Source organism: Pagrus pagrus (genome assembly GCF_965226575.1).
Source record: "Pagrus pagrus genome assembly, chromosome: 6".
Classification (NCBI taxonomy): domain Eukaryota; kingdom Metazoa; phylum Chordata; class Actinopteri; order Spariformes; family Sparidae; genus Pagrus; species Pagrus pagrus.
The window spans coordinates 2,851,715-2,862,111 of record NC_140190.1 but is presented as its reverse complement, the minus strand read 5'-3'; the positions used below and the strand labels follow the sequence as shown (position 1 = coordinate 2,862,111).

Genomic DNA, 10,397 nt, shown 5'->3' with positions numbered 1-10,397 from the left:
TTCTTTTTAAACATAAAAAAAAAAAACTTGGAAAAAAACAGTCTGGAGTCGATCAAGCGTCTCAAAGCCCTGAGAGCCCAAACTGATTTGACCCTTTGAAAGTCTAAATCTTCACTGTACAGTCGCGGTCAGTAGTTTACACACACTTTGTACAGAACATGTTCATCATGTCAGTCTTCATTTCCTATATCTCTACAGCTCTCATGTTTCTGTGATGTAATGAGAGGAACACAAACTACTTTACAAAAAACCTTCATGAAGTTTGGTTCAGTAATGAATATCTGGCTACATGTCTCTCTCTTTTGACAGCCGTCCACAAGCTTCTGGCTGAATTTCTTCAATGCTCTTTACAAAGTGTCTGTACACTTTGGACCACGACTCTAACTGCTAAGCTAAAAGTGTCCCATCTGACGCAGGTAGGCAGCTGGATTCAGAGTATTCATCTGTGTCCCTTCCAAGCGCCGCGGGAACACTCAGCAGCGAAGGAGGCCTGAAATGTTCCCCAGCAGTCGGTGAGGACCAGATCAGTGTGAAACAGCATTAAGAGTTAAAAATGGACATTTCACTTTCAGAAACCCATACATTATTCCAACAATAGATGTTTTTCTGCCGTGATCCATGAAGGGCCACAGTATTAAAGAGAATCACCATGGCAACTTTGTACAGCTCCCCGGTCTCACTGTCACATTACGCAGGCAGTTTATAACTTTTTCATCTTATTACAGTTAAAAGCTGCTCCATTTCTGGACTGGGTTTACTTTTTTTTTTTCTCCTGATGATCCAACCGGCTCCATTGATTCAAAGGTGAATGTAAAATAAACAATTCCTACATCATGTGAGCATCACGTGAAGTACAGATGAGGATCATGAGCTCGCCTCAAAGAGCCCAAACTCAAGTGGAAGCTCCAAGAATATTTAGTGAATCAAACATTTTAAACCTCACTGAAGAAGCTTAATTGGCTAAATATCTTAGATTGTAAATTTGAAGATAAACTTTTACAAGATCTGAATTAACCATAGGCATGTTTTCTCTCTCTCTCACACACACACACACACACACACACACACACACAGAGGAAATAAATGAATTTATTTTCACACTAATGACTTGGCATATTTTGTCTGCACTCCTGAGAAATGAACGGAATGAAAATGTTTTTATACTGTTCTGATGATAAAAGACGTACACAGGAGTAAAAAGTAAAAAAAAAAAAAAAAAGCTTAAGGTACGTGTTTAAGTGCATTTAATACAGAGATGAAACAACCGGAGGGGATTGAAGCTCAGTGAAAACAGCATTAGAGAACTGACAGACATGAAAGTGGAAAAAAAAAAAACATAAATAGCAAGAGAAAAAAGAAAAACAAGTATAAAAGTTATTGCTTGGGAATAAATATGTACACTGATGCAGCATCCCTTCTTAAAACAAACACACACACACACACACACTGTAAAACGACTTTTAAAACGTGGACGGGCGACAGAAGAAGAAGAAGAGCAGATGTGCTTTTTATTCTTCACAACCAAATCTCTTAAATGTTAAAATAGGAGCTTTATAAAAGCTGGAAGCTATCATAAGTTTACATTTTAAAGGTTGGTTAATTACAGTAAGTAATATTATTATATCATGTGAAATCAAGCCTACTCCACTACAATAAAACAACATTAAATGTCAGTTAATATAAAGAGCCTCTCACTGAGTACGTTAATCAAAAATAGCAACAATGCAGTAAAGGGCAAGAGAGCTCAACCTCGTTACTGAAACTAGTCGATAAAACCAACAAAGAGCTGAACAACCTGCGTTTGTTAAATAGAAAATACCTCAGTGTCTAAAGTTAAATGTTATTTTTACTTTCCCAAAGAACAGAGAAATAAAACTATCACCCAGGGACGTCTGGAGACAGCAAGTCCCTGTCGAGACCAGAGACGCATGATATTCACTTGGTCTGTAGTTAGTGTCGATACCTCACTGAACAATGCCAACAACCAGGAAGCTGAGCGGGCAACGTGTGATCACAAAATGTAACAAGTGTCAAGTACATCAACAAAAAACTGTCAAGAAAATCTATCAACAAATGCAAAACAAAAAGCAGAACATCCTTCATTTTTTTAAGGGTCAGGCGAACCTGATCCGAACCAGTGCCGACACACACCTGTAGCCCCGAGCATGGTACAGTACCGTTCCAGTTAGCTCCTCGTGACACAGTCTAGATTCAAGCATTGAATGTTCGGACAGATGCACCAAACTGCCTCGTCAGGTCGAGAAAGATTTGTTTGTCTTGCACAAACATTTTTAGCTGAATGATTGGTTCTTTATTTTAAACCTACTTGGTCCAAGCTTCTCTCCAACAGTCGCTGACAAATCTGATACTGCCGCGTATCAGACTGAAGTTTGTCCCAGACGAACTGTGGCTGGATGCCATTTTCATTTGGATTTTGGAAAAGTCCGTGCAGAGCTCCAGCATGGACAAATTCTAGTTTGCCATACTTCACAGGTAGTTTTGGCTTTATACACAAACACCTGTCCGCTCAGATCTCGCTGTTAGTTGCAGTTAAGGCAAAGGAGGTGAAGAGATGGGTCGACCCCTGCTGGTGCTCCCGAACAAGCAGCATCTCAGAAGAGGTGGGTGGTCGAGCGACTGAATGTGTGGTACTTCCTCTCAAACATGGAAGGCAGATTGACCATGGAGGGGGAATGGTGTGCCTGTAAACAGAGGAGAGGAAAATGTATGATGAAGGTAAAATAAAAAAAACCTGAGATAAAATGTTAAAACCCAATTATGTTGTTAAAGAATCACTGTAGTTTGTTAAAACTTGGCTCATATTCATTGTTTACTCCAGGAAAGCTATGAGTCCAATGTGTAAAGAAACATGAGCAGTCAGACGATCAGAACGTGGACACAGACCTTCAGGTTAGTCAAACTTTTTGTGATATAGAAAATAAAAGTTAGTGGTAAAAACATTTAGCCCAAACTGTCCTCTGTGTTACAGCTCACACACCCACTGTCTGCTTCAACCTCAACGCAGAGTACTCACCGTAGCTGTGTGGACTTTGTGTCTGTGCAGTTTGAACGAATGCGAACTATCGTTGAATTAATATGTAGCCTACAACTGATATTAAATTAATAATGCACCCGCTGCCTCACTTGAGTGACGATGGAACAGGTCAGAGCTCTTAATCACTGATAACTTCCCTGATTTGATCATCGATTCTGAGTGAAACCTTTAATGCCAGAGGCCGTTTGCTTATTGGAGTCTGAGCTCCTCGTTGAGCGTAGGTAACTTTCCACCCACACTTCCAACGACTGCACTCATGAACCGACCACACTGCACTTTTAGCCGTTACTTTACACTTTATGTTTCAGGATTTCTTTAAAAATAGTTTATTGCATTACTTTTTTTCATTAAGATTTGTGTGTGTGTGTGTGTGTGTGTGTGTGTGTGTGTGTGATGTGCTTCATATATTATTTAATTGCTCCACTGAGGATGAATAAAGTTTGGAATTATTACAGAAATCTTGCATTTTTCAAAAAGGCAGCAGACGGTCAGTGTGAGGGAACTTTACTCAGATAGTTTGTGCATCTACATTGTTGAATCTAAAGTGCTTCCACACATCATTTGTCAACATTTATACCGTGGTCATAACAGCTAGCAGTTAGTTTCTTCCCTGCTGCGTTAGCAAAGTCCCAACAACTGTCAATAATGAGATTACCGACAGCAACATGTGAACAGAGGCACAGCCTGCTGCCCTCGTACCATGTGAGCTTTGAATTAACATCCTTACCAGTCTGTGCAACTAGATTGTCAAGTGAGCTTTCTAGCTTACAGTCAGGAGCGTGTGTGTGTGTGTGTGTGTGTGTGTGTGTGTGTGTGTGTGTGTGTGTGTGTGTGTGTGTGTGTGTGAGAGAGGGACAAGGTCGGTTTATGTGCTCCTGCCTCCTTTTAATTACTGAGTGCACAAAGACAAACGCTGCTACTAGAGCCTCTCTGCCTTCAAAGCCAAACCTTGGCACCGAACTAATCGAGACAAGCAACCTTTGCCAACACAATCACACTTCAGTAGCTTTCCACCTGCCTTCCACACACACACACAATCACACACACTCACACCGAGAGCTCTCTGTGAGCATTTCTGCAGAGACTATGTCTTTCTCCTACCTTGTTGGTGTCAGATGACGAATGCAAACTAGTTCAGAGCATCCTTGACATGTTAGTGAGGGCTTCAGAAACATGGAGAACGATGAGGGCTGAACCAACGAGATTATTAACAGGCTGCTTTCACTGCAGAGGAAGACGAGGTCAAGGGCAGCGCTGGTCACAACGCATGCAAAGGTGACCCTCATTACACACCTGCCATAACTAAGCCTGCACGCTAATGAGCTGTTGTTTTGTAGCGTGCATCAGTGCACACACTCAAACACACCTCACAGATTGATGTGCTTCCAGTGGCATGCTGCCCGCATGATGGGGAGGTAGTCTCACTCTCAGCACTGACGTTTACCCAAATGTGGTTTTTGCTGGAGCGACTTAAGACGGGCCGATCGCAACACTGTCACAGCAGCTTTTACCAGCTCTATGGACTGTACATCAAACCTGGAGGAGCATCTCTGGTTTTAACAGTCCACTGCAGGAGGACGGCAGTGTGAAAATTCAATGTGAAACAGAAGGTGTAGTAGCTCCCTTGTGTTATTTAGCCGCTCAGTAACAGCACTGCTACGATCACAACAGGCACAACAACCACTGGGTGGCATTTGTGAGTGAGGTGGAGCCATGAAAATGCCCCTGGGATCCTTTTTACTGTACAACACGCCTCAGTAGGAAGGAAAAAAGCGGACCAGCGAGTTACTGTTAACAGAACTTTCTCTGACATTTAATGCCGAATTCAAATGAAGGCAGAAATAATTCCTATTTTTCTGGAGACTGTTTTACACAGTATATAAAGTTTACCCAAACTCGACAAAGGAGTACACTGTGGTGTTGATGTGTTCTATCGTCAGTACAATTTTCGGTGTGATTGTCTTCCTTCATAAATGTTGTTGTAGATGATGAAATCTGTGTAAACAGCACGTTCACAGACATCAGCTGCTTATTTTTGGCTCTTCGTCTCTGCTTCCTCACCTCACTTCAAGCTAAACTCTGCAGCTCTGCATGACTGAAAAGGCACATTTCAGTATTCAAAGACCGCTAAACATCAGTCCTCATCTGCTCAACATAAACCAGTCAACAACAAATAAAAAAAATGGGGTTTGGAGTGTCTAGAAAAGCCTCACAGTAATTTATACACTGCATCAGAAGATTTAAACAATGAAGGAAAGTATCCATACCTTGGGTTAGGGCCTGACTAACACGAAAAAGCATCCACAGTTATATGCACGTGTGCCAAGCTACATTAGAAGAGTAGTGTCTATTTTGCCGTGTTTAAAATGAATAATTGCAGAGGGAATAAAAATGTTCTGTAAGTTCTCCTTCTGGCCGACGGCCGCCTGAAGAGAAGCTATTCTGTTGTGGAAGGTCCGTGCACAGAACCAGACCCCTGATGGTCGGAGGATATTTTAAACACTGCTTACTGGCACAGCACATGCTCCTCACATCTGTGTCTCTTGAGCACAACGATAAAAAAAACCACAACTTTATTTTACTACAAATTAACTGTTAAGTCATGCGTGTGTGTTCATATTTAATGCTGCACTCTTTGGAGTAACGCCTGCTGTGCCACTCAGGCATCACGTTACTGATTTGATGACGACGGACAGTCAGACATCCAATTTACAAGATATCAGGCTGCAACATTATCCAATCTAATGCGTATTTATTTTAATTACTTGGAATCCAGAGTGTGGTGGAAAGAAAAAACTGTGGCAATCAGCCCCCACAGATCTGCAATCTGCTCCCAGTTCACTCACTGTAACAACAACATATCCAGCAGCTCTATACTCTAAACTACAATGGTGTACTTTTACTTTCATCTCTTATATTTGTTTTATATCGCAAATATCAAAATGAAGAATATTAATAAATTATAAGATGACACATAATACTGTGCTCCCCTCATCACCTCAACATGTCGCAAAATATCTGTACAAGTGTGGACAAGGACTTTGTAGAGTGAATACTACTAACACTTACAGTACTAACACTATTATTTTTGCCAAGCACACTTAGCTAAAGCTTTGAAAGTCCTGCTGCTGGGTCAGTTATTATGATACTTATAATCATTTCCACAGTTACCACCTGTGAACTTGTGATAAAATTCAAAAGGTTTTTCTTTTCACCTAATGTTGCAACATGCTGTTCTGACTGACTGACTGACTTTCCAGTAATTGCTGGAAAGTGAGCGTATGATGTGACCAGTTAAAAGCTGCAGTGTGTAGAAACGTACTTAAGTAACCTGGTTCAGACAAACCTTCTCTGGAGAATGCATCTGTGTAACCATGTTACTAATCAGTGTGACAGAAGACAGCAGAGAGGCTGGATGAAAGGAGAGATTATAATGTGGAGTAATGTGTTTTTGTATTTCCACACTGCAGCGCGGCCGAGTCTGAACCAGTTTGCATCACTAAAAAGTCTGACTGTTTGTAAAACTTCAACACATTCGTGATGCGAGGGGAAGGTCTGCTCGGTCCGCCTCGTTCCCTCTGTCTACACTGTCAGTCTACACACACACACACACACACACACACACACACACACACACACACACACACACACACACACACACACACACACACACACACACACACACACACACGCTGTGCAAACACACTGATCATTATCTCCTGAGCGTAATCAGACACGACCCAACACATCTTGTCTCCTGATTAATTTAGTTAGGTAGCTGGCCTCCTCTGTTGTCAGTGCCAGTAGGGTGGTCTTTATTCCAGGCGAGGCAGACCGACTCGACTGTGCTACATACACGGCAAAAGGACGGGCGGCAGATTTCCACAGTGTCCTGATACTTATGTCCCACCATGAAAACAACAGCTCCTAGCGAATGGCCCAACAGTCCACTTTATCTGTGCATCAGATTGCACTCATTCACAGATACCAGCCACCTAAATATGCCTGTTTTTCAATAAGATCCATGCATTATTCCCTAAGAAATTAACCAAAATGTCCAAAAAACATCCCATCTTGCAATGTTAAAGAAGCAAGAAAAAATCCTGCATCCATCTCTGAACCCAGATCTGCAGCAGAAGTTAATGACGTGTATTCTGGGCTGAGACCAATCCAACATTAGAGTTTTGTGTAAATCCGTTCAGTAGTTTTTGTGCAATATCGCTGACAAACCAACCAACTCCCCAACATATGGACACGAGTTTACTCAGATAAGGTAGTTATGTTGAAATCCACTATTGATGCAGCACACACATTTTTCCCTGGTAACGGTAAATTGTGAACAACAAATCTGTGTTGAGGTTGACAGGAGAAAGCTAGTGTGCTGTTAATAGCCAGTAAGCAGCAGGGTCTTGCATTGTGTTTGGCTAAAGGAGCTAACGGCTAATGGAGCTGTTAATCTACAGCTAACGGAGCTAACAGCTAACAGAGCTGTTAATCTACAGCTAACGGAGCTAAATGCACAGCAGGACGGAGAGTTTCCAGTCAGAGGAAGCCTGAAACAGTAAGCTGTAGATTGTTGTAAAGAAAATAAATGTGCTGAAGTATTTCATCTGAGTATAACTTGGAGGTAAAAGTACTTTGAATACTTATACTTTTTTCACTGTCTTTCTTTTTGTTAGTTTTTTTAGTGTGAAGTAATTTCAGTTTCATCTAATTTGATGAGAAATAGGACATTTCTACACACATGTCAATACAAATCAATGGATATGCAAGATGGAAGTGAAATGGTCAATTCCTAAGCTTTTGTGTTTTAATGGCAGGCTGCAATGAAAAGCCGTGGGTTCGCTGTGAAATGGTTCAATGCTCTCCAAATAGAGCACACTGTCATCGTGTTATGTATCCAGTTTGCAGCCATATAAACACTGCCCAGCCTGTCTGAAAGGTATTAATGCCCAAGAAATAGGGTTTGACATGTCTGAGGTGAGTACGGGACATATTATGTGCTCTGAACCATCACAAGTGGTTAAAATGTAGGACAGTTAACAGGTGAGCTGCCACGACATGTTGAGTCTCAGCTGAGAAGTCAGCCCCATGAACAGAATGACATTTTAATTCAGTGAGCCGTTTTTGTGTTAAAGAGCATAGCATCCAAAACTAAAGGCATGCCATTTTGATATTTACTTTGATACCGTCTTCGACTGGCACTGAGATTACTTTTCCAAGTAAGGAGATTGAAACAAAACGCTCTGAAAGTTCACGTAAAGGAGATTAACAGCTGACAGGAAAAACAAATATTCTAGGTGATGGCATGCCTTTAAAAAGGAGCCTTTTTCCAGGAATCCACCTGGACAAAAGTCTTTTATGTCCCAGCTCGACACGAGCACAGCTCCATTGTACCCTTTTGTATGCAGCCCAATATTAATAGCAGCCACCTAGTGAGTAATCCAAGCCAACACCACCGCCACCAGTTAGTCACCCAGGTGATTCAAAGGAACAGAGCTTTTCCAAATCAACCCTTAAAATCTCTGCCCTTTACACTAATGCCAATCTCAAGTGGGGAGAAGCATTACCCCCAGCACTGGTTATGTATTCTCATCTAATGACTGGAGTTCAAAATTAAGCTGTAGAGCAGACCCTCATTAATCTGGTTCATATTTGACGTAGGGTCTCAGCTTCTAAGGGGTTGATTTGGGCCAGAAATGCACCGGTGGTATTTTGATGTTAATAGGAAGTAGTAAGGATTCATTTGAAATTAAACGTGGAATTGGTGCACCCCTAGTTTGCAATAGAGCACAATATGGTTTGCTCACATCAGACTCCAGCACTGCGCTTAGCGATGGTTTAGAGCAGAGTCTCCCTGCGAGGACTGGTCAGGACAGCCTTGCGTGGGTCCAAGGGGACTTGGCGATCCCTGCATGACTCAGAAAAGGTCCTGCCTTTGACACTAACTGCCTGAGGAGCCAGGGACTTCTGCTGGGACCCTACGTAGGGGAGGTGTCTGGAAACATGCTGGCTGGATCTAGGCTGGGAGATTCTGGAGTTTCGGACAGCTGGAACTGAAGTGGAAGTGGGATGGGTTGAAGAGGTGGCCTGCACAGAAGTGTTGAGGCTTGAGCGAGGTTGTGCTTGATGAGTCGATATTGGACCAGGAAGGAGGGACTTGCGTTCTCGGCCGCTATAGTTTGGGCAGAGGCTTCGGCTGGACTCGGGGGCAGGTTTGGGGCCTGGGCTATTGGCAGGGTTTGGGGCTGGGCTGCAGGGGGTACGCATACAGACAGGGACCCTGGCTCTGACAGGAGGATGATCCAGAGAGTTAGAGCGCTGCACCACCGCACTGCTCTTGGCAGAATCATTCAAACTGAACGTGGAGGCAGAACGAGACATCTGGAGTGCATAATAGAGGGGACACACATATGGAAGGGAGGATTTACATATCACGGAAAAACACAAGACAAGGCAGGCAGAGAAGATACATGCTGAAACAAAATGAGATGAACTGAAATAAAACAGGGAGAGAGGGTAAAACACAAGACAGAAACACTTTATCTTCCTCTGGAAGAGCATAGTATGAGCAGAATGAATAGCACATAAAGTGAGACTAAAATGTCAGGCAGAGTAGGGCAGACACGTCTGCAGGGGGACATTAACATCACATACATGGACAGACCAGTACTGTACTTTTCTTAAGTGTCTTGATTCTGCTCTAAGTAACTTTAAGTTTGTTAAACCCCTCCATCCAACAGCTATTGTCTAATCACAGCCAGGGGCCTTTATTCTGTTTTATTTTCAAAATATAAAGTGTTCCAGTTGGAACATATTTTCAGACTGTTGACTTCTTACACAAGTTCATAGTATTTTCCTTTTTTTCTTCACAGTTCTTATCACAGTTTGTTTAGGTTTAGGCAGCAAAAATACTTAGTTAGGTTTAGGAAAAGATAGTAGATAACATTTAAAGGATAACCTCTCCCATGTGCAAACAAATACGTGATTGGATGAGTCGTAATGATGGTCCTGGAGCAACATTAAGTAGCAAGGATCAACATCAGCACAACTATGGCAGATTGTTTATGCCAATTCAGATATTTACCTAATGATTCGTTAGTCTGTTCTCTAGTAACTAGAGATGCACCGATCAACCTGAATTGGAAAAGTTTTAGGCCCGTCAGCGTCAGATATACCTGATTTATACAAAGCGCCCTTTTTCAGAGCGCTGCGCCCGTTCTAATGCGACCGCCCTGAGCACTTCTAGTTGAAAATCTCTCAGCTTTTCAGAAAGGCGCTGCTGGCATCACCATCACTCTTTTCCAGGCAACCGAAACCATCATTAGACAGTAAAGCCCAT

At 42.3% G+C, this 10,397-nt stretch overlaps 1 protein-coding gene across 3 annotated transcripts in view; it reads right to left on the bottom strand.

The window, feature by feature from the left end:
• Positions 1 to 1,227: 1,227 nt before the first annotated feature.
• Positions 1,228 to 10,397, bottom strand: part of ect2 (epithelial cell transforming 2) — a 41,314-nt gene continuing 32,144 nt past the window's right edge. For 2 of the 3 annotated variants that reach the window (XM_084355678.1, XM_084355677.1), the window contains exons 25-26: positions 8,866 to 9,439; positions 1,228 to 2,702 (exon numbers count right to left, since the gene is read on the bottom strand). In XM_084355678.1, coding sequence (XP_084211804.1) covers positions 8,897 to 9,439 — 543 coding nt within the window. In that variant the 3' untranslated portion in view covers positions 1,228 to 2,702; positions 8,866 to 8,896. The remainder of the gene's footprint in view (positions 2,703 to 8,865; positions 9,440 to 10,397) is intronic. The other variant, XM_084355679.1, reaches the window with a different exon arrangement.